This window comes from Chrysochloris asiatica, unplaced genomic scaffold, assembly GCF_000296735.1.
Source record: "Chrysochloris asiatica unplaced genomic scaffold, ChrAsi1.0 scaffold00196, whole genome shotgun sequence".
Classification (NCBI taxonomy): Eukaryota; Metazoa; Chordata; class Mammalia; order Afrosoricida; family Chrysochloridae; genus Chrysochloris; species Chrysochloris asiatica.
Window position 1 is genome coordinate 5941036 of NW_006408714.1, and position 25854 is coordinate 5966889.

The 25854-nt window shown below is 38.2% G+C and overlaps 1 protein-coding gene across 1 annotated transcript in view; it reads right to left on the minus strand.

The window, feature by feature from the left end:
* The window catches only part of ANO5 (anoctamin 5), a 134534-nt gene that overhangs the window by 80695 nt on the left and 27985 nt on the right, over window positions 1–25854 (minus strand). Inside the window, exons 3-4 of the mRNA XM_006872399.1 lie at window positions 9319–9366; window positions 4342–4383 (exon numbers count right to left, since the gene is read on the minus strand). Coding sequence (XP_006872461.1) covers window positions 4342–4383; window positions 9319–9366 — 90 coding nt within the window. The remainder of the gene's footprint in view (window positions 1–4341; window positions 4384–9318; window positions 9367–25854) is intronic.

A 25854-nucleotide genomic window follows, 5' to 3' on the forward strand; every position in this document is an offset into this window, starting at 1 on the left:
ACAAAAACTCAAAAGTTAGCATAGCATATTAACTACATGCACACATAATGAAAACACTGTAATTATATTTAAACATATAATGGATACATGCATACATTTATCCTGAAATGCATATTCAGGGAAAGATTTATTATCTTCATTAAACACAAAACCAACAAAACAACCCATCATTACACTAAGCTCTAATGGGTATAATAAATTTAAGAACAATTAATGAAACTTCATTCTAAGAAAACTAATCTATGACGGTGCGCCAAAAATTATCTGCACTCAGGCTGTAGAATTTAATCAACTCCTAGAAAAGACAAATACATAATTTTTCAACATAATCTTGCTTTTAATACACTTTGTCCTTCGGTCAACAAACTTTTGTATTCCCTTGTCAAAAAATGTTTTAGACTGAGCAGCGTGCCACGAATGCACCGCTGTCTTCACTTCTACATCAAAGGTGAATCTTCATCCTTGAAGGACTGCTTTTCAGAGGACCAAACAGGTGAAAGTCCAATGGAGCAGGATCAGGACTTTAGACAGGATGCTTTAACATCTTCAAAGTTTTTCAGAGTGTCAACAGTGTGAGCAGAGGTGTGTGGATGGGCAGTGTCAAGCAAGATCACACATCCTTGGATAGCATTCCTCTGCGTTTAATCCAAAATTTAGGCTTCAGCTCTTCAGTGGGCATCTCACTCTAATGAGCACTGTTGATTGTTGAATCTTTTTCCTGATAGTGTTCTAATACTGGTGCTTGAGGATTCCAGAAAACTGTTGTTGTTGTTGTCATGTGCCATGGAGTCAGTTCCAACTCATAGCGACCCTGTACATGGTTTCTGAGGCTATAAATCTTTATGGGAGGAGAAAGCCTCATCTATCTCCCATGGAGCAACTGGTAGTTTCGAACTGCTGACCTTGAGATTAGCAGCCCTATTCGTAACCACTACGTAAGCATCAATTTCCCAGCTGATGATTGACTTTTGAACTTTTTTCTCGGTTGACAAGTGAGGATGTTTCCATTCCATACTCTGCCTCTTACTCGTAGGCTCATAGTGGTGAAGCCATGTCTCATCACCAGTAATGATTTTTTAAAAATAAGTTTTTACCTTCCTTTGAGTATTGGTCCAATTTTTGTTTGTAAATGTTCAAATGCTTCTGTTTACATGCTTCTGTGAGTTGTTTTAGTTTCCATCTTGCACACACTTTTCAAAACCTAAATCTGTCATGGATTATTTCATAGGCAGAGCCTTCGCTGATTTTCAAATTATTTCCCACAGAATCCACCGTCACTTGTCCATTCGACAGAATAATTTCATGTGAACACTCAGTATTATCATCAGCCATAGACATGGACACGCTTTTTAATACAACCAGGGTGTGGACAGTTTCTGACTCACCCTAGTATGATTAATAATTATTCTATGTTTTCAAAATTTATTGTTTTCTAACACAGTTTTTGAAAAGTTAAAACCACAATCAAGCACAATTATGTTAGAAAGTAGATAGTTCGCCAGCTGGTCTCACAGCACGTAAATTCTCATGCAAAGTCTCCTTCGGCATCAATTTCTCAAATAAGTCAAACCAATCCTTTGTTATCAATTCTCTCAGTATAATAGGCGAACTTACACGTTTTAAGTTTCTATGTCATTCCCTTACAAAATGGCAAAACCACTGAGAGACTTTCAGAAAAAAGAGATTTCATATTCTCCTGACTCAGTCATCTTCAGAGTTTATATGCAATATATAAAGCTAAATATTTGTAATGGAGTCCTGGTATGGTGCTGTAGGACAAGCACTGGACTGCTAACCAAAAGTTCTGACAATTCAAACACACCAGCTGCTCCTCAGAAACCCTATGTAGGGTTGCCATGAGTTGGAACCAACTCGAGGACACTTATCAACAACAATATTTGTAATGGTTCATTAATATTTGTTATTCTAAATATATTGTTGTTGTTATTAAGTGCCATAGAGTCAGTTCTGACCCATAGTGATCCTGTATAGGGTTTCCAAGGAGCTGCTGGTGAGCTTGAACCTCCAACTTTGCAGTTCAAACCGACTTTGCAGTGCAGCACATTAGCCCACATAAAATATACAGAATGATTCAAATAGATGATTCTGGGATTTCTCTCATTTTCTGATACAAAGTTGCAATAATATAGGCAACTGTTTTCCAATTACTTTAGCTAACATGGTAGATGAGTTAACTTTCCTAAGCATCAATTTATGAAGTGATTTTACGGTACTGTGTTTGTTGGTCTCCTGGCATGGTGCTTGAGAATCTGCACTGGGCTCCAAACCAGAATGTTGGCAGTTGCCATCCACCAGCTGTTCCTCAGAAACCCAGTACAGGGTCGCTATGAGTCGGAATCCATTCCATAGCACTTAACAACAACAAAGCACTGTTTAATACTCTGATCAGGCCATACTGTTGTTAAGTGCCATCGAGTTGGCTCCCACTTATAGCGACTCTACAGGGTTTCCGAGGAACAGCTAGTGGGTTTGAACTGCCAACCTTGCAGTTCGCAGCGCAGTGCTGATCCTACAGCACTATACCAGGAATCCATAGCTTCCTAAATAAGGAAATGAATGTAGATCAGTCATGCATGAATAAAACATATCTTTCGCTTTCAAGCTGAGATCTGTGCAAGGAATAGCTGCATTTTTACGTAGACCAGTGGGGACCGATTTGCCTCAGAAAGGACTAGCTTCCAGTCCTCAGGAAAAATGGGAATACAATGAGTACATAAATTAAACAATGCAGAGAATCTAGAGGTTAAGTAGCTAAATACAGTGGTGTGATTGTTATGTCACAGTGCTTGGTACCCTAACCAAAATATGTCTATTCACCTCCCTTTTCCTAAGAAAAAGAATAAAGTGTTGGCACTCTTGAAAATCACTTCAGTATCACAAGCATATCTTTTGACATTTACCTAAACTGTGAAAACCAATTGAGATTAAATTAAATATAATTAAAGCATTAGAGAGGGATACAACACTCCTTCTGTTCTACATCTGTCATAACCATATATATGTATATATTTTTTTCTTCTTTAAAATGACTACTGTGTGTAGGGAGTCCTGGTGTGGTGCTGCGGGTTAACGCGCTGGACCACAAAGTTGGTTTGATCAATATGGTTGGTGGTTCAAGCTTACCAGCTGCTCCTCGGAAACCCTATACAGGGTTGCTGTGGGTCACTTAACAACAACAACAACTGTGTGCAGAGGAGTCCTGGCTTGGTACTGTAGTATTTACAGAGGTAAATACTTTTGGGAGGCAAATACTTTTGGCTGGGGGTGCATGGAGGGGATTGTAATCATTACAATGATTTGCTGAATGGAAAACTGGTGATCTGCCCTGTAAGCCTTCACTCACTCAATACACAATAAAAGCTTTTAAAAAAAACCAAACGTCAGATAAAAAGAAAACAAAAAGCTTTACTGGCAGACTGGCAGTTTGGTCAATTACCAGGAAATACATGTCTTAGGACTGTTAATGAAAACTGATGGAAGTCACATAGGACAGAAAAAACACAGCTGACAATACTGCTGGTAATATCGTTGAGTATTATGAAAATGCATCCGTTTTGTTTGAAGGCTTTGTGTGTTCTGTTGGTAGTGGAGGTGGTGATGTATGTGCTGAGCAGTGTACCTGTGAATGCATGTTTTATATTAGGTTGTGGAGCCCTGATGGTTCTGTGATTAAATTCTTGGTTACTAAATGAAAGGTCAGCAGTTCAAATTCACCAACATTCTGTGGGAAAAAGATTTCTTCTTCCACAAAAAAGAACAGTCTTGGAAACCCTATTGGACATTTTTTTTCCTTTCCTACAAGATCACTATGGGTTAGAATCCACTGAATGGCAATGCGCTTGGTCTCTCTCTCTTTTTTTTTTTAATACTATTTGACATGTTTAATGAGTTTCTTCATCTCAAAATCATAAACCTGGGTTCCTTAGATAGACTCATAGCCCTCTATAATTGTATGTATATTTTGCATGAGTATGCATTTAAAGGAAAATGACCCGTGGTGGTGGTGGTGGGTGACTCATAGTAACCCTGTACAGGGTTTCTGAGGCTGTAAATCTTTAAGCAAGCAGAAAGTCTCATCTTTCTCCTGTGAAACAGCTGGTAGTTTCGAAATGCTGACCTTGTGGTTCACAACCACTCATAACAGCCATCAAGTCCAAAAGTGATTAAGAAATGTCATTCTAAAACCTCCATTGTCTGAGGACTGGTGAAGTCACTAAAAAATCTTCTCAAAAATCAAGAGTATTTAGTGGAAGAAACATGCCCCAGACTATCACTGCAACCATCCAAAGCATGAGCAACATCATTCAGCACTGGTTTTACCATGAGACGCCGCCTCAGGAACAAATTGTATCGCTTAGCAGTCTGTGGAGCAACCAACAGAGAGTTAGCAAATTTTATACATGACCAAAATGAAGATTCCCAAAGAAAACACAAACACAAACAAACTTGCAGAGTCATCAATATGTCAGTATATGTGTGTGGTGGTGGTGGTGGTGGTGTGTCATGGAGTGAATTCCGACTCACTACGACCCTGTGACAAGGTTTCCGAGGCTGTAAATCTTTACAAGAGCAGAAAGCCTCATCTTTCTCCCATGGAACAGCTGGTAGTTTCGAACTGCTGACCTTGAGGTTAGCAGCCCGATTCATAACCACTACGCTATCAGAGCTCCTTAGTATACCTGTATAAAATATTTAAAATTGGAAGGGGGAAAGGAATAGTGTGAAAGAAAGAGGCAAAAAACTGGAAGAAAACAATAAAGAACAAAGGAAAAAAAAAAGAGGAGGCTTTCAAAAGTTTCTCTCAATCCTTTATACAGTGGTTTAAATCAAAATATTTGTGGAATTGAATAAGGATGAAATCAGAGCAAGAAAATATTGGAAAAGAGAAAAATGATTCAATTATTTAAACGTTGAGTTGTCTTTAACTTTCATTCACCATGGACAATATTTTTTAAATGACAAGGCAAGTAAATAAAAACATTGTTTGGATAATCAGTAATATTACTGCTCCTTGGAAACCCTGCATAGGGTTGCTATGGGTCGGAATCAACTCGACGGCACTTAACAACAGAAAAACAATCAGTTATATTTGGGAAAACAAACAAACATATGACCTCAAAAAACATTCTGTGCATTCTACAGTATAATGAAAGGACAATTTATTTTTAAAAGGTATCAATACATGGTTTTGATTTCTGTCATCAAAATTTTGCTTAAACTGTTTTTCTAGAACAAGCTGAAGAGGCTAATGGTACTGGTAATTATTGGAATGAAAACCCCTTTTCTGTAAACTAAGGTCTTTCTTTAATTTTGTTGTTAAGTGCTGTTGAGTTTTGTTCTAACTCACATCGACCCTGTATAGGATTTCCAAAGTCCTACTAACTGGTGAGTGTGAAGTGCTGACTTTGCGGATCAAACTGACCTTGCAGTCCAGTGCTTATCCTACAGCATCACACCAGGACTCAAAGGTTCCTACTGACTAGGAGTTGTTGTTGTTGTTGTTGTTGTTAAGTACCGTGGAGTCGGTTCCGACTCACAGTGACCCTACACAGGGTTTCCGAGGCTGCAAATCTTTACAGGAGCAGAAAGCCTCATCTTTCTCCCACAGAACAGCTGGTAGTTTTGAACTGCCAATCTTGAAGTTAGCAGCCCGATTTGTAACCACTACACTACCAGAATAGGTAGGAGTTAATATTGCTTAATTAATAGTATATTTGAAATTACATTCATCTGTTGACCTAGGCGTTTTACCTCAGCATTTTAATTCTTTTATAATCTATCTTAAGATTTACAACTACTGTTTTCTTGCTGTTTCCCTGTATCTGTAAAAGATTTAATAAGGGAAGTGAAACAATTATATACTAGGTGTGGCGCTGTAGGACCAGCACTTGAACTGCAAACCACAAGGTCGATGGTTTGGTAGTACAAACCATTAGGCATTCCTTGGAAACGTTTTACAGGATTTCTAAGAGTCTGAACTAACTTGTTGGCATTTAACAACAGAGGGACTTTTGGTGTGGTGCTACAGGATAAGCAATGGATGACAAGATAAGTGGTTCAAGCCCACCAGCTGCTCCTTGGAAATCCTATATAGAATAGCTGAGTTGGAACCAACAGACACCACTTAACAACATTGGGGGATATGTAAGCCCACATTTTGGCTTTCATGGCCCCAAGGTATGTTTGTGCATGGGCTCTTTTCCTCTATTAAAATAAAGAAAAATGGACTTCTATGAAAGGCATCTATGAAAAATATACCATTAACATAAGTTCTGGTGTTGTTCTATAAGGATAAGCACTGGACTTCTAACTACAAGGACAGAGGTTCAAACCCACCAGTCATTCCTTGGAAATCCTACATAGGGTCACTAGGAGTCAAAACCAACTCATGACACCTAACAACAACAACAACATAATATTTAATATGAATTTTTTGCTGTATCTGACTTATTTTTAATTGCTTTTGTCAAATAAATGAAAAGACAGGCCACAAATTGGGAGAACATTTGCAAAACATATATCTGACAAAGGTCTCATATCCAAACTATGTAAACAACTCACACAAGTCAAAAAGGAGATCACCCAGGACTCCTACCATTTCATTACAGTAACGAGAATTAAAAGTAGACATTAGTAAGTGCAGTAGAGTATGTAGGGAAACTAGAACTTCCGTATATTGATGGTGGAAATGGAAAAGGTACAACCACTTTTAAATGAAAATTAAAATTAGACATTAGTAAGTGCAGTAGAGTACGTAGGGAAACTAGAACTTCCGTATACTGATGGTGAAAATGGAAAAGGGTACAACCACTTTTAAAACTATACAAAATTAGACATAAGATTACACATACAAATATATTCATATACACAGTTTCACATAAGATTACACATATGCTTTCTATGTGTCATATGTTCCAGAAATCCTACCTGCTAGGAAATTATTCCAGAGAAGTGAAAATATATGTCTATAACAAAAATATATTTTATATAAATGCTTGTAACACCTGTATTCATAATGGTCTCAAAATTGAAAATAGCCCAACTATTCAACAGGTGAAAAAACATATTTTAGTAAAAGTCCATACAGGAGAACACTACTTAGCAATAAGAAAGGAAATAAAAACTACTGATAAAATCTACAAGAATGAATCTTTTGGAGTTTTAGATGACTCTCAAAAATAGTATGCTTAGCAAAACCCCCCCCCCAAAAAAAAACAAAAATCAGAAACAGTGTAATTCCTACTGTATGATTCCATTACATAAAACTTTAAGAAAACCTAATCTATAATGTAAAAAGTTAAGGAAATGTAAATAAAATATGGACTTTAGTTAATAATAATATATTGTTGTTGTTGTTATGTGCCATCGAGTCAGTTCCAACCCATAGCGACCCTGTGTAGGGTTTCCGAGGGTGTAAATCTTTACGGGAGTAGAAAGCCTCATCTTTCTCCCGCGGAGCAGCTGGTAGTTTCGAACCACTGACCTTAAGGTTTGCAGCCCGATTCGTAACCACTACGCTACCAGAGTATTGATTAATTGTGGCAAATGTAATATACTAATGTAAGATGCTAATGGGTAAATGAACATACAATATACACAAATTCTATGTACCATCCTTTCAATAAATCTATAAATCTAAAACTATCCTAAGAATTTTTATTTAAAAAATATTGTTCATTTTTACAACTTACTGCTTAGCTATAACCAAAGACAATTCCAACACAGTGAATACAATATCACAAAGCATACTAAAACGATTTAGAATAAAAAAATTTAAATATTGGCATAGAATATAATTGGGGAAATTATTTTTAATTTCTATCAGGAGCAAGGGAATAATATTTCCAATACACAAAGAACTCTGGGAAACCAAAGAAAAACAGAAAGAACCATAATCTGAGAGGAAAAATAAAATATATGAATAGTATGCTCCAGCCAAATAAAAAATAGGTATTCATGTATAATGAATGAAAAGTTAAACTACACTCAGATATCATTTCTACTATCATATAAACACAAATCTGAAAAGCTGATCAGCACACTCCATTGGTGAAGTTGTTGTTAAATGCTGTTGAGTTATTTGCAACCCATAGAGACTGTTCTAAGGAGCAGCTGGTGGGTTTGAACTGGCAACCCTGTGGTTAGCAGCCTAGTGCTTATCCTACAGCACCACACCAGGACTCTGTTGGTGAGGTAGGCACTCTGAAACATTTGAAAATTGGAGGGAATTTTGTCAAATATGTTAAGATTATATATACAATTGTTATTTGATCCAGAAATTCCATTTAGAAGGATTCTTTCCCAAAAATAGACACACAAAAATATTACAAGACGGATCCCCAAGAGTACTGATTGCAGCAGAATTTGTAATAGCAAAATATTAAAGATACCTCATAGGTCCAATAATAAATGAGTTGTTTTTAATATTTCACTATTACAGATTCTGCCACAAAGGATGCTGTTGATCAATAATCTAGTGAAAAGCAAAACATCGTCTATGTTACAGTTGACAATAGAAGACCTTAACTAGTCCACATAGCTAAGCATGGGGACAAACAAGTATCTTTTCATCAGTAGGGAATTAATATATATATATATATATATATATTTAAATATCTTTATTATATACCACCACCATTATCTTCTTAGGGAGTCCTGGTGTGACTCTGTAGGATAAACACTGGATTGCTAACCACAAGGTTGCTGGTTCAAACACTCCTCAGAATCCCTATTCAGAGTCTCTGTGAGTTGCATAGCAGTTCACACCTACCAGCCACTCCTTACAAACTCTACACAGGGTCACTATGGGTCAGAACCCACTCAATAGGACTTAACAACATTATTCTCTTAGTTGATGTTCAAACTTGATTTTTAAATAAATCTTACCTCTTCATAATTACTCTTAGGTAAGCATTTACGGGTGAAAAACTTCAATGTAAAGGAGAATGAATAATGGACTAGCTTCAGAAACCTGAGTTTTAGTTCAGGATCTGCCCCTTTAAACATATTGATAACTCTGGTCAAGTCATAAAGCTCCTTAGAGCTTTGCTTTACCATTTGCAAAACTGGGATACTAAAATATAAGCAAAGTCCTCTAATTTATGCACCATTCTCATTAATATGTCTAATGATATCATTTAAAACAAACAAATAAACAAAACAAAAACCAAGCTAGTCAGATACTATGTATGAGAACTTAAAAACGAATTACGAGTTGGAAGAGATAGCATCACCATTTGAGACGACAGAAAGATATCTATTGTGGACATGTAAGAAATAGCATTGAGTGCAGCTTACCCCTGGCTGTCCTCCGATGAGAAAGCTGGTTTCTTTGCTGCCCAGACTCTGTTAACAGCACCACATGGAAGATAAAATACTGTTAAAATACTGCAAATGGAAGGACGGTATCTTTAACTTCTACTAACAAAAATTCTAAAGAGAATACTAGTAAGATGTTTACTTATGCTTTATAAACTATGCAAGGCATTCTATTTTGTGGGTCATAACACATTATGGGTAATATTTGGAAGAATAGATATTCCAGAACACTTTTTCGTGCTCTTAAGGAACCTGTACATTGATCAAGAGGCAATCATTCAAACAGACCAAGGGGACACTGAATGGTTTAAAATCACAAAACATGTGAATCAGAGTTGTATCCGTTCACAATACTTATTCAATCTGTATACTGAGCAAATAATCTGAGAAGCTGGAATATATGAAGAAAAACTTGGAGGAAGACTCATTAACAACCTGCAATATGCAAATGACACAGCCTTGTTTACTGAAGGAAAGAGGAGTTGAAATACTTATTGATGAAGGTTAAAAACTAGAGTCTTCAGTATGGGTTGCACTTCAATGTAAAGAAAACAAAAATCCTCACAAGTGGATCAATAAATGACATAATAAATAGGGAAAAGACTGATGCGGTCAAAGACTTCAATTTTCTTGGATACACTATCAACACTCATGGAAGTAGCAATCAAGAAATCAGAGCACATATTGCATTAAGTAAATCTGCTGCAAAAAACAAAAAACTCTTTAAAGTGTTAAAGAGCAAAAATGGCATTTGAGAACTAAGATGTGCCTGACCCAAGCCATGGTATTTTCAATAGTCTCATACGCATGTAAAAGCTGGACAGTGAATAAGGAAGACCTTAGAAAAATTGATGCATTTGAATTACGGTGTTGGAGAAGAATATTGACAGGACCATGGATTTCTAGAAGAACAAACAAACCTGGTTGGAAGAAGCACAGCCAGAGTGTTCATTTGAGGTGAGAATGACGAGACATGTGGTCAGGAGGGATGGATCTCTCAAGAAAGGTATCATGCTTGGTAAAGTAGAGAGAGGGTCAGTGGAAAAGAGAAAGGACTCCAATGAGATGGATCGACACAGTGGCAACAACAAGGGACTCGAGCATATTGACAATTATGAAAATGGTGCAGGATCCAGCAGTGTTTCGTTCTGTTGTGCACAGCGTTCCAGTATGATCCAGAACTGACTTGGCGGTACCTAACAACAACAGCAAACATTCCAGGTTCTCTATGCAGAAATCCTAAACTTGGAACTCAGGGGAGTTGTGAAACACCTGAAAGTGTATGCAAATCTTTGTTTGAACATATGTGAAATCTGCATGCATGTTCATGAGTATGTTGTATATGGAGGTCAGGAGGGTGAGACAGAAAAATGACAACTGTAGAGGCAGATTTATGAAATTATTAAAAAAAAAAATTGTGACCCCAGTAATGGTTGAAAATGACTACATTTTAGAGAAATAACAAAGAACTCTAGTCTTTTAATGATGCTAACTCCTGAAGCAACACTAAGGGTCTAGTTAACTAATTATGTTATGCCTATCAACATCTGATTGAAAATAATAAATCCTTTGGAAGATACAGGTACATCTGTACTTATAATCAAGAAAAAAGTCATACATGCATAAAAACACACATACTACTTTATGATTAAAAGTGCTTTTTGCATCCTTCTGGTGTATGTTGTTGTTGTTAAGTTCCGTTGAGTAGTCTATGACTCATAGCTACTCTATATAGGGTTTCTGCGGCGCAGCTTGTGAACCACCAATCTTGTGGTTCAAATAGACATTGCAGTCCAGCGCATTAACCCACAGAGCCACACCAGGACTCCTTCTGGTGTATGGAGGATTTCACATCCTTGGACTATACCACAGCACATGTTCCTGAGATCACAGCTGGTCCATTCTCAGCAGTGTCTAGCGAGTGATACAGTAAAGAGCTATAGAGAGGTAGCAATCACTTACAATTCACGTCAAAGGCTGAGCATTCACTTGTCCTTGGCAAGTCACAACCAATACCGCATTATTCCCAGGTGATGCTGAGCAAAGTTTTGAAAATAGCACATGAAAAGTGCTATGGATGTATTAAAAGACTTGTTAAACATATGGCTGGTTAAATGTAAAGCTGATGGTCTTGTCTGTTAACCTTTCCGTAATTCACAGTAAAATGGGAATGAATACATGAATAGACTGTGGTTTGAACCCACCAACCACTCCTCAGGAGAAAAAAAGAAAAAGATTTGTTGTTAAGTGCCTTTTAGTTGGTTCTGACTCATAGTGACCCTGGATAGAGTTTCTGAGGAGCCACTGGTGGGTTTGAACTGCTGACCTTGCATTTAGCAGTCCAGAGTTTATTCTACAGTTCCTCATCAAGAGTCCATTTAAAGACCAATTGAAAGGTTTTTATGGTGTTAAGCACTCTAGGAAGAATAGAAGCCTCCATGAGTTAATATATGCTCAGTGTCCTATTTCACTTACATGTAAATGTGTTTACTTGTGGGTATTGAATGGATTCCATTAACATTTTCAAGTACAGCAGATACCAAACAAAACTTAATCACTTAATTCTGAATCAGCAGTTAGGTGTTGGTCACCAGTTCAAAGCCACCAACTGCTACACCAAAGAAAGATGAGTCTGTATGCTCCTGTAAAATACTACGTGAGTCCCTCAAGGTTGCCAAAACTGCTATTTTGATGTGGTATAAATGTAAGAGAGGAGAATTCCTCTGAGAAGGGTTGTTGATGTTAGATGCTGTCGAGTTGGTTCCGACTCATAGTGACTTTATGCACAACAGAACAAAACACTGCCTGATCCTGCACCAACCACACAATCCTTAAGCTTGAGTCCCTTGCTGCTCACTGGGGCTCTTTCTCTTTTTTGCTGACCTATCACCTTCAGAAGTGTGTAAACCTAGTTGGAGAATTTGTTTAGAAACAATTGCTTCAGGTTCAGATGTTTTCATTTAATAAAGGGTGCTACTATTTTTTTTTTTTCCTTTCTCCCATCTTCCTTTCCCTTCTCAACTTTGTCCTTATGCAAATGTTACCCTTTAGATTTTGAATGATTGACCATTCCATGGTAAGCACAGCTTTCTAGTGTTGTTATTAGTTTGTAGCAGTGTTTTTTGACTAATCCACATGCATTCCATGGGCACATAACATATATGCAGCATACACGTTTAGGACGGTTATGCCTTCTTGTTGCACTGATCTTTTTTTTTTTTTTTTTTTAAATGTTTGCTGTCAATCAATATGGCAACTCCTATTTTCTTTTGACTAATGTTTTCATGAAATATCTTTGTAATCCTCTTACATTAATGAATTTTCTAAAAATGTGGAGCATTTGATATAATTATTGATGTATTAGGAATTCAGTCTGTCTGTTTTTTGTGTTTTCCCTCTGTGTTCTGTTACTCTGAATTGTCCTTCCTTCCTGTGAATTGCTTGAACATTATTTTATGATTGTATTTTGGTTTTTCTATACCATTTTTAGTACATACATCTATTTTTATAGTTTTTTTTTTTTTTTAATGGTAGATCTTGGTAGTATATCAGATATATCCATAACAAGTCCATTGTTGTTATTGTAACTATTAGTGATCCTATGCACACCAGAACAGAACCCCGCCTGGTTTTACACCATCCATACCTTTGTTATGTTTGAGCCCCTTGTTGCTGCCACTCTCAGTCAATCTCGTTGGGGGTCTCTCTGTCACTGATCCTCTAATTTTCCAAGCATTATGTCTGTTTCTAGAGTTTGTTGTTGTTAAGTGCCATCGAGTTGGTTCCAAAGAGCGGCTGGTGACTTGAACCACCGACCTTGAGATTCAAACTGACTTTGCAGTCCAGCGTTACACCAGAACTCCTTTCTAGAGATGTTGTTGTTGTTGTTAAGTGCCGTTGAGTCATTTCTGACCCATAGCGATCCTGTATGAACACTGCAGTTCAAACGACTTTGCAATCTGGCGCATTAACCCACAGCACCATACCAGGACTCCTTTCTAGGGATGTTGTTGTTAAATGCCGTCGAGTCGGTTCTGACCCATAGCAATCCTGTGTAGGGTTTCCGAAGAGCAGCTGGTGAGCTTGAACCACCAACCTTGCAATTCAAACGGCTTTGTAGTCTGGCGCATTAACCCACAGCACCACTCCAGGACTAGTTTCTAGGGATAGGGCCCTCTTAATACATATGAAACGAAGTATCACCAACCTTAATTCTAAAGAGTATTCTGGCTGCACTTGTTCCAAGAAGTTTTGTTTGATCTTTCGCAGTGAATGTACTTTCTTTGCCAACATCAAAATTCAAATACATACATTCTTCTATAGTTTCCCTTATTCATTATCCAACTTTTATGTGCATATGAAGTAATTTAAAATACCACGGCTTGGGGTAGATGCACCTTAGTCCTCAAACTGATATCTTTGCTCTTGAATGCTTTAGAAAAGGTTTTGAAGCAGATTTGCTTCAAATCAAAGCAATATGTACTTTGATTTCTTGATTGCTGCTTGCATGGGAGTTGATTGTAGACTCAAGCAAAATGAAGTCTGACACCTTCAATCTTTTCTCCATTTATCAACATGTTATTTATTGGTACAATTGTGAGGATTTTTGTTTTCTTATATCGAGGTACAAATCCACACTAAAAGCTGTAGTCTTTGATCTTCATCAATAAGTACTTCAAATCCTATTTACTTCCAGAAAGCAAGGTTGTGTCATTTACATATAGCAGGTCATTGTTGAGTCTTCCCCCAATCCTGATGCAACATTCATCTTCCTATAACCGAACTTCTCATATTATTTATCATACAATTAAATATTTCTCTAAGTCCAGTGAGAACTGCATCCGACAGTGCTAAACTTATTGCTTCACCATCAATATCATTTAAAAAACTCAAGAAGAGAAGCAAAATCTACTGCATTGATTCAGTGTTTTACTATTTCTGTTGTTCCTTCTTTGTGATATCATAATATTCTGTTTTTCACAATTTTATTTCTGTTAAAAAACATCCTTCCGGTAAGGGGAAGTGAGGGAAAAACAGCAATGAAGCTGCAAGCTAAGCCCTACAACGTTCAATAGACTCCTGTGAACCCGGGTGGAGACCTTGTTGGCCAGCAGTGTGGCAAGACCTGGGGACTCTTGGGCCCAGAGTCAGTGACATAGCCACAGAGGACTAGAGTGGAGAGTGAAGCGTCCATCTGATTAGAAGAGAGGGCATATGCACAAGAACGACGACACTTGCAGATAATACCCACTTGACCTGGCTTCAATGACTGGATGATCAGAGCTCAAACAGAAGAAGAAAGAGGGGAAAAAAAGAGTAATCTGATACAATTTGATGAACTTGACCTACACCTATGGATGCAATAGCTCAAAAGAGGGAACAAATCCTTACAGCAAGGATCATTCCCACCCCCTCCATACACAGAGTAGACAGGGATGATCAACTTGGACATTGGCTACCCAAAATGGAGGTGGTGGGGGGCTACAAAGGCAAGAAGTGACTGGCTTACAAGCTTTCAAGAGGGAGCCTCAAGCCATAGGGCCAGGAAGAAGGCAGAATCTCCAGTGAGTAGTATCCAATCTTTCTAGGCGGGCTGATGAAATGAAATGCGGATGGGTCTCTTGTGATACAATAGTAATTGTTATCAGCTTGTGAGCGTTGGAAATGTAAAGGTAGACATTTTATAGCAAGGAGGGGAGTGATTAACTTTTCAGCCTAGGAGCAGAGGACCCTAGGACCATCAAGGGAAAAGATAAGGTCGGCAGTTCACTAGGCTTACACTGATACTACCTTGGACAAGAGTGCTTCAGTACTACTCCCCACTACATGGCCTCGTTACTTCTTAGGTGTGGTAAAACTCCTGACCACCTCTGAATGGCCCAGCAAAGAGGGTTCAGGATACCTTGTTACTACTGGTGGAAGTACACATACAGGCTTCCCCCATGGTCTCCACTGACACCATGCAGGTGAGGGTAGGAGGACTAATTATCACTCAGCTCAGGATGCAAGTCCCAACTTTCTAGTCAGTCTTTTCTGACACCACCCTAATGAGGAACTGGGGCACTTCATTACCAACAGATAAGTGAGAAAGACTATAATGCCCACTTGATCTGTGGCAGAGGGGACAGAGGTACAATATTTTTCTGCAGTGTTTGGCTACAATAAAGGGGACATCAAAAGTCTTCGGTACTTGCTCTGCAGTGAATTACTTAATATGGACCTCCTAGCCACAGTCCTACACTTGTATTATAAGTGCTAGTCTCTGTGGCTCTAGTTGTGGTCCCATTTGCAGTGAAGTGTCTTTTATAATAATGAGACAGGATCAGGGTGTGGTGTACTTTGAGTCACCTTCTTTCTAGAAGATGTGACTCAAGTGACCACCATCAGATTCCTTTGGGGCGTAGTCTTTATTCAATATCTAGAAATAAACTGACAAAGCTTTCTCTCTAGATCTGGATCCAGCAACTGGTTCATCATCATCTGATCTGTGGTTCTTGGGACTGGAGCCAAGGGCCTATTGTCTAACCTGATGAGCCAGCTTCTACAGCCTTGTGAGTCACAGGACTGTTATCTGACCTACAAATTTGGATTTGTCGGCTCCTGGAGTCCCCTGGTTTGGGAGAGGTCTCCAGGCTGACACTGGATCTACAGATTTGGGTCTTTTTAGACTCTACAGCCACATGTGCCATTTCCCTGATTGTTCTTGGGTCTTGTTAGATGTTGCAGCAAATCACAGAACTCAAAGGAAGGCGAGTACTGAGGGGAGGAGGATTTGGTACTGCAGATGATAGAGTGATGGAGTAGTACTATTTGGGAAAGTCCCTTTTTTTTTTTTAAATAGCAGCTACTCTTCTAATCACATAAGTTCTGGACACTTTCTTTCAACTAACAATATTATTTTATTTATTTTAAATGTTTTATTGTGAATTGTGATAGTTTACATGGGAGAACATTAGCTTTACATTCATCCTATCATATAGCGTTTCATTGCCATGATTACAATCCCCTCCATTGATCATCAACCAATCAAAGAGTACACCCTGCAAGCCTTCCCCTTGTCATCAGCACACAACCCCGTTCCCTCTCTGGGTCTAGAGTCCCCAGCCATTCCCTCTCTCCACATCATCATCTCTGCCTCCATCTCTGATGTCACTGCTTCTCTGGACAGGGTCCCACATACCGCTCTTCTTCCTTGATGGTACCAGAGACCTCCGGTCCTAGACAGCAAAGTCAACCACTCCCCTCGTTTTGCTATAAAATGTCTACCTTTACATTTCCAACCCTCACAATCAGTCCTGATAGCAATTATTCACTATTGTGCCACATGAGAGCCATCCCCATCTCCTTTAATCAGACCCACCCAGACTGAATGGATACTACTCAGTGGAGATTCTGCCCTCCACCATGCTCCCTAGCACTAGGTTCCCTCTTGAAAGCTTGTAAACCAGTCATTTCTTGCCTTTGTAGCCCCCCATTTTGGGTAGCCAATGTCCAAGTTGCCTATCCCTGTTTGCCCTATGTATAGAGGGGGTGGGAATGATCCTCGCTGTAAAAATTTGTTCCCTCTTTTGAGCTACTGCATCCATAGGTGTAGGTCAAGTTCATCAAATTGTATCACCTCACTCTTTTTTTCCTCTTCTTTCTTCTTCTAGGTGAATTCTGATCATTCAGCCATTGAAGCCAGGTCAAGTGTGTATTATCTGCAAGTGTGGGTGTTCTTGTGAATATGCCCTCAGTTCTTATCCGCTGGATGTTTCACTTTCCACGCTAGTCCTCTGTGGCTATGTCACTGACCCTGGGTCCAAGAGTCCCCAGGTCTTGCCATACTGCTGGCCAACCAGGTCTCCACCTAGGTTCACTGGAGTCTATTGAACATGGTAGAGCTTAGCTTGCTGCTTTATTGCTGTTTTTTCCCTCACTTCACCTTATCGGTGACCAACACAGTCACCAGTCAGAGCGCATGTCTGCTCATGTATTCCCACTGAGTCTTATTCTTGGAAAAGGGTTTACCCTGAGGGGTCTTGACCACTTGCCTTGATGTCTCCTGGGTGAGCAACTTGCTTGTTCTTATAGTAGTCAGACTGCCATTACTGTTTTGTATTTTTCTTGTTGGTTTTTCTTTCAAGAAGTATCTTCTGTTCTTCTAGCTGCTCCAGTCAGGTCTGCCTGTCCTTTCTACTGGAGATTTCCCACCTCAGAAGATTCTGGGTGGGGTTCAGGATTCCACCTATGTTCTTATGTAATGCAGAGGCTCTGCAGGAAGCCTCCTACACTGGGCACGTTGTAGCCATTGTAGATATTCCAAACAGTTATAGGCAGAAGACAGACTTAAAAGCTTTCTATGGTGATATTTTTGGCTATTCCTTTCTCTCCCCCTCAAGTGTCTATTTTATAATGTTATGCAAGGGAAACCAAAATTCAAAAGACAGTCAAGTCTCTTAACATTGTTTTCCCTCTTTTGCACTTAACCATGCCTCAATCCCTATATCCTAGAGCCCTGTTGTTCCAAAGTTGTGCATACATTATTATTTATCTCTTTCCCATATAGCCCATGCAAACCTGCTTAACTGTTCTCCTATCTGCCTTGTTCTTCCGTTCCCTTCCCCCTTCTTGTGTATTGCTCCCCTCCCCAGCACCCAAACCATCATGTGCCTATTCCCTACCTTGTGCTCCACCATCCCCTCCCTCTTCTTGCCCCACCCCCCACATCTTGGTAACCAACAAAGAACCCCTTCACCACCCATTTAGTATGGGTTCTTTTTCTTCGTTTTTTACAATAGTGGTCCTATACAATATTTATCCTTTTGTGACTGACTAATTTCTTTCAACATAATGTCCTCAAGGTTCATCCATATTATGTGGTAGCTTGCAGCTTCCTTGTTATTCTCCAAGATAACATAATATTCCATTGTGTGTATGTACCACAGTTTATCCATTCTTTAGTTGATGGGCACTTAGGCTGGCTCTATCTTTTTGCTATTATAAATAGTGCTGCTATGGACATTGGTGTGCATATATCTACTTATGTTATGGCTCATGTTTCTTGTGGGTAAATACCAAGTAGAGGAATTGCTGGATCATAAGATATTTCTATTTCCAACCTTCTGAGGAAGTGGCATATTGCTTTCCAGAGAGGTTGGACCATTTTGCAGTCCCACCAGCAATGCAGGTGTGTTCCAGTCTCACCACATCCCTGCCAGCATTTATTGTCCTCTACATTTTTTATTTTTGCTGTTATTGCTGGTATGAGATGATATCTCATTGTTGTTTTGATTTGCATTTCTCTAATGGCTAATGATTGTGAGCATTAATTAATGATTGGTGGTTGCCCGAATCTCTTCCTTGATGAAGTTTCTGTTCATGTCCTGTGCCCACTTTTTAATTGGGTTATTTGTCTTTTTCTTGTAGAGGTGTTGTAGTTTCCTATATATTTTAGAAATAAATCCCTTGTCTGATGTGTCATTGCAAAATATTTTTTCCCATTCTGTGGGTTCCCTTTTTACTCTTCTGGTGAAGTCTTTGGATGCATATAAGTTTTTCATTTTTGGTATGTCTCAATCATCTATTTTGTCTACTTTTGTTTGTGTACATTTCAAAATATTTGGTTGTCTGTGTATACCCTGAATTAGAGCCTTACATTTGTCCCTTCAATGATGGCCTTCATAATTATGGAATTCACATTTAGGTCTCTAATCCATGCTAAATTGGTTTTTGTATAAGGTGTGAGGTAAAGATCTTGTTTCAATCTTTTGCGTATCGCTTTAAATCTCTGCCAGCACCATCTGTTAAAAAGACTATCCCTCCCCATGCGATATATTTAGGTACTTTGTCAAAAATCAGTTGTCTGTATGTGGATGGGTTAATTTCTGGATTCTCGATTTTGTTCCATTGATCAATGTATCTTTCATTGTACCAGTACCAAGCTGTTTTGACCACTGTAGCCATATAATAAATTCTAAAGTCCAGGAGTGAGAGCTTTCCAACCTTATTCTTCTTCTTAAGCAGTGCTTTGCTTATTGTGGGTCTCTTTCCTTTCCATATAAATTTGTAATTGTTTTTTCCATCTCTCTGAAGAATGTCATTTTTCCATCCCTTTGAAGAATGTTGTTGGAATATGGAGTGGGATTGCATTGTATGTGTATTGACATTTTCACAATGTTAAGTCTTCCTATTCAGGAGCATGGCACATTCTTCCATTTTTGTAGGTCTCTTTTGATTTCTTGTAGTACTGTTTTGTAGTTTTATTTGTATAGGTCCTTTGTTTCTCTGGTTACATTTATTCCTAGATATTTCATCCTTTGGGTGGCTATTATAAATGGTATTGCTTTCCTAATGTCCTTTTCAATGCTGTCATTATTGGTATAGAGGAATCCAACTGATTTTTGCATGTTGATCTTATATCCTGCCACTTTGCTGAATCTTCCAATGAGGTCTAGTAGCTCTTTTATTGAGTTTGGGGTTTTCTATGTATAAGATCATATCATCTGCAAATAGAGAGAGTTTTACTTCCTCTTTGCCAATTTGGATGCCTTTAATTTCCTGTCTTGTTGTATAGCTCTTGCTAAGACTTCCATCACATACTGGATAGGAGTAGTGACAAAGGGCATCCTTGTCTGGTTCCTGTTCACAGAGGGAAGGCTTTCAGTTTCTCTCCATTGAGAGTAATGTAGGCTGTTTTTGTATATATGCTCTCCATTGAGAGTAATGTAAGTTGGTTTTGTATATATGCTCTTGATTATGCTGAAGAAAGTCACCTTTAACCTCCACCTCATATGAACCACTTTGTACTGATCTTTCTAAAAGATCTTCTAAATTTCATGCAGTATTCCTTGACTACCCTTTGCCTGGCTAGAGAGAGCAGGCTTTCCTTCAGGCTTTATTTGTAAGTATCACTTGGCTTTTCTGGGTTGGGTTGCTTGTTTTTCCAGTACTAGTATGCAACATATGGGGCAAAAAATAAATTAGCTACAGTGTTCCTTGGGTCTTAAGGTCCCTATCAAGTCTGCCTGCTCTCCACCTTTCAAGTCCTTCTTGTGATTGTTTTATATATAAGCCCTGGTTTTTTTGGTTTGTTTGTTTTTTAAAACTATAATCAACAAGAAGAATGAGGAAAATGTATTTATTCCATCTTTCCAGAATTAAAAGCTATAGTTAATTTTGAACTAATTATTAAAATTATTAAAATTGACCTACACCTCTAATATTTATCAGTAGTTCACCTTTCATTTATAAGTAAGCTGTTTTTATTCCAAAGTACTTTATATGTTAAAAAAGATGATAGACATAAATCTAGATTACAGGACATCTCTACTGTAACACTATGACATTCTATCATTCCTCGTCACTTATTGTGTTTCTAAACAAAACCCCAAAAACCACACACACACATCAAAAATCTACTCAAAATGATGACATGTGGTATACTCGAAAAATTAATGTTTAAATTTAATTAACCTCCTCAATTTAGCAAATGGAAATTAAAACATTAAAATTCTATGCAAAATTGTTTCAAATGAAGTTCAGTCTGAGCTTGAAAACAAGGAAGCAAACTTCATTTTTTGAAATGTGCAAAGGGACAAGAAATGACTCAAGTATAAATTGATGATGTTGTTTGTTCATTTTAGTCTGGAATATATGTAAATATGAAAGATATACATGGAAGGACAAGACATCATCTGTCATTAAACTTAACTTGAGCTATATAGAGAGCAATCTAGTAGAAGAACATTATAATGTCAGTAGGCGTTCTGGTGTGGCACTGTAAGATAAGCTCTGGACTTCTAACCAAAAGGCTGGCAGTTCAAACCCATCAGCCACGCCTAGCAAACCCTATACTCATAGGGTCGTTATGAGTTGGAGCCAACTCAATGACACATAACAACAGCAACATAATGTCAATTTGAGCAGAAATGAGAATGAGAATGAATTTATCACTGAAATTGGATCAACTCATTGTCATAAGATCTAGCTTTACTCAGCCCACACCAAAGATATTAAAACTTTAATTTTCTTGTTATTTATTTTCCAGACAACTGTCTCAAATTCACTTAGTAATTCAATACATATGCTAGGATGTTTTCTCTGGGCCATCTTGCATCACTTTCATCATAGAAATTCTGATTTATGATAATGGCTCTCACACTTTAGAAGGTTTTTAAAATAATGAGACCTCAACTTCATTCCTAAGATCAGTAGTCTGAGGTTGGGCTAAGGGCCTGCATTTTTAAGACATTGTTCACATATTTCTCATACATGTGGTCTGCAAACAGTACTGTAAAAATGACTCAATCTTCATAGTCCCTTCCACTTCGAATATATATTCTACTGTTCCTATCAGCATTTTGGGCAGGGAGCTTTACAAGGAATCTTAGATCTTCTGGGAATCTTAAATTAACCCATTTATCTAATGAGTGAGCACAAAATCGATTCTATGTGTATTTCCGTGAGTGAGATTTTCAGTCATACTTACAAATCTGCCTAGAGTTCATTTATTACTTTTTTACATACCCTTTTTATATCTGGCTGAACACACTGAAATGAATTCAAAAGCATCTTCCTGTATGAGAGCCATTCTGGTGCAACTAGGGCCTACCAGAGAGATTGCTTTATCTAAATACCTTTGATGTACTTACACGCTGTATCTTGGCAACCTAAATTCTTCATATCTTTTGGAAAGTTTACATAAATAAAATAAGGTCTTTGTCTGAAAGAATTCTGTATTGCTACAAACTATGCTACTTAATGCAGTTAGGGTCACTTGTACACCATCTGTCATCAGTGAGTACTAACCAAACACAAATTACTATAACATAAAGAGTTGTCACCTAATACACATGTAATATATCTCTAGCAAAGCAAAGGGGCAAATAACATTGTCTTGTATATCGAGGCTCAACACATCTTACTTTATCTATTTCACAAGGTGCCTCAAAATGAATCCAGTTGTGTCTGCTCTCTCACAACATTTAGAGAGATCCAATATTATATTTTCATGAAACATGGGATATGCTTTACTTACTAAAAAATGGAATAGGTTAGAAGAGAAAATGCGTAAATGTAATATGAGAAAATAACTGAAAACAGACCAAAGCACTCCTATGAATCTAATGCATATATTTGACTTACCTCACTCGTTTGAAAATCCTCCTCTGTTTCTTTAATGCTACTTATCCCTGAATGAAACAAGAAAAATAAAACAAAGTGGTTAGCTGATCAGAATATGTTCAAAACACGGTGGTGGCTTTAAACAGGCTCATTCCAGTTCAACCTCTGTGCACAGAATTTGCATTTCTATCAGAGATACACTGAATCAGAAACTACAGCTTAACAAGCTTCCTAGGTGATTCTTACACATACTTAAAATTCTCTAAGAATCACCAGGGAATTTTGTTAATCTATAGATTCTGACTCAGTATGGCGGTGGTGGTGGTGTGCCTTGAAGTCGGGTCCGACTCATAGCGACCCTGCATAGGGTTCCCGAGGCTGTAAATCTTTACAGGAGCAGAAAGCCTCATCTTTCTCTTGCAGAACAGTTGGTAGTTTCGAACTGATAATCATGAGGTTAGAAGCCCAACTCGTAACCACTATGCTACCAGAGCTGACTCAGTATAGCAGGGGTGGAAATGCAAATTCTCAGCAAGGAATTGAAATAGAATAAACAGGTACAAGGTCCTGGTTCAAAAGTTTGCATTAGAATAAAACAGGAATTGAGCAATCAAAAAGTTTTTTAAAGGAATAAACACAATGGAATAATGAATTAAATGTGCAGGACTTTCTTTTAGCTAAAGTTCTCCTTTAGCTAAATTGGAGTCTTGGTGTGGCACTGTAGCATAAACACTGGACCGCAAGGACAGTTTGAACTACAAAGTCAGCAGTTCAAACCCACCAGCAGCTCCTCGGAAACCCTATACAGGGTCACTATGGGTTGAAACCAACTCGATGGCACTTACAACAACAACAACATTTCTCAAAACAACTTTTGTAAGACATCATCGCTAAAAAATGTCTGTAATCTAGGTTGTTGTTGTCATTGTTAAGTACCAGGGAGCTGGTTCCGACTCATAGGGACCTTAAGCACTACAGAAAGAAAGACTACCAGATCCGGCACCATACTGACAAGTGTTACATTTGATCTCACTGCTGTTGCCACTGCGCCAATCCATCTTGTTGAGGGGAGTGGGTGATCTTTCTCTTTTTCGAAGATCCACAACTTTTCAAAGCATGATGTCTTCTCCAGGGATTGATTCCTCCTTATATCCAAAGTATGTTGTTGTTGGCAAGTGTCGCCATGCCAGTTCCAATCCATGGTGAGCCTGTATAGTGATTTGAGGAGCTGCTGGTGATTTTGAACCACCAACCTTGTAGTTCAGACTGCATTTGTGGTCTAGTGCTTATCCTACACCACCACATCAGGTCTTCCTTATTCATTGTCCAACTTTCACATGCATTTGAAGTGGTGGAAAATACCATGGGGCTTAGGTCAGGCAAACATTAGTCCTTAAACTGACATCTTTGCTCTTGAAAAATTTAAAGAGGTCTTTCTCAGCAGATTTGTGTAATTCAACATGTCTATGTTGTTGATTTCTTGCTTGCTGCTTCCATAGCATTGATTGTGGATCCAAGCAAACTGAAGTTTTGACAGTGTCGGTCTTTTCTCAGTTTTTCATGATGTTATTTACTTGTCCAACTACAGGGATTTTCATTTTCTTCTCATTGAGGTGGAATCAATACTGAAGCCTATAGTCTTTGATTTTCATCAATAAGTACTTTGAGTCCTCTACATTTTCATCAAGCAAGTTTGGGTCATCTGCATATTGTAGGTTGCTAATGACTTTTTCGGAATCCTGGTGTGGTGCTGTGGGTTAATGTGCCAGACTGTAAAACCATTTGAACTGCAAGGTCGGCAGTTCAAGCTCACCAGTTGCTCTTTGGAAACCCTATACAGGATTGCTATGGGTCAGAACCGACTCAACGGCACTTAACAACAACAACAATGACTTTTTCAAATCCTGATGCTATGTTCTTCTTAATATAATCCAATTCCTCAGATTATTTGCTCAGCATACAGATTGAATAAAGTATGGAGAAAGGATTCAACCCTGGTGCATACCTGTTCTGATTTTAAACCATTCAGTATCCCCTTGCTCTATTCAAATATCTGCTTGATTTGAATAGGTTCCTAAGGAGCACTATTATATGGTCTCGAATAACCATTCTCCACAATGTTATCCATAGTTTGATATGATCCATACAGTTGAATACCTTTGCATAGACAATAAAGCACAAATAAACATCTTTCTAGCATTGTCTGCTTTCAGCCAAGGTCCATCTGACATCAGCAATGATATCCCTTGTTCTATGTCTTCCACTGAAGCTGGCTTGACTTTATGGCAGCTTCTTATCGGTGACTGCCGCAACTGTTTTCAAATATCTTTAGCATAATTTTAATGATATTGTTCAATTATTCTATATTCCGTTGAATTACCTTTCTTTGGAATGGGAATAAATATGGATCTCTTACAACTGGTTGACCAGGTAGCTGCATCAGTTTATTGAAAGATTTCCATTTGTCATCTATCAATTGTGTTTTGAAGTCCAATGCCTTCAGTGCTACTTGGGCTTCTTTCAATACAGTCACTTATTGATCATAGGGTATCCTTTAAAATGACTGACTATTAACTAATCCTTTTAGGTATAGAGACTCTGTGCATTCTGTCCATCGTCTTTTGATGTTTCTAGTGTCATTCAATATTTTTCCCATGTCATTTTTAGGTACCCTTGAGTCATACCAACTCATAGTGACCCTATGCACAACAGAATGAAACACTGCCCAATCCTGTGCCAACCTTACAATTGTTACTATGATTGAGCCCATTGCTGCTGCCATTGTGCCAATACATCTTAGAAAAATCTTAATGCATCTTCCTCTTGTTCTCAGACCCTTCATTTATCAAGTATAATGTCCTTCTCCAGGGACTGGTCACTCCTGATGACACATCTGAAGTATGAGAGAAAAAGTCTAGCCTAGACTCCTTCAATATTGCAACTCAAAGCTTAATTTTTTTTCTTCAGTGCTTTCAGCTTGGGAAATACTGAGTGTGTTCTTCCCTTTTGGTTTTCTAATTCAAGGCTTTGCTCAGTTCATCAAAATATGTGACTTTGTCTTCCTGAGCTTCCCTTTGAAATTGTCTAGTTAGCTCTTTAACTTCCTCATTCATTCCATTCATTTGAACATCTCTTCTCTCAAGAGAAAGTTTCAGAGTCTCTATCAACATCTATGTCTTTTCTTTTGTTACTGTCTTTTTAATAGTCTTTTGATTTCTTCAAATACTTTGTTCTTTATGTAATCACACAACTCTCCTGATCTCCAGTTATTAGTGTATAATGCATTAAATCTCTTCCTGCGATGGTCTCTAAATTCAGTAGGCACATATTGTTGTAGTTAGGTTCCATCGAGTTGGTACCAACCCATAGCGACCTTACGCACAGCAGAACGAAACACTGCCCGATCCTGGG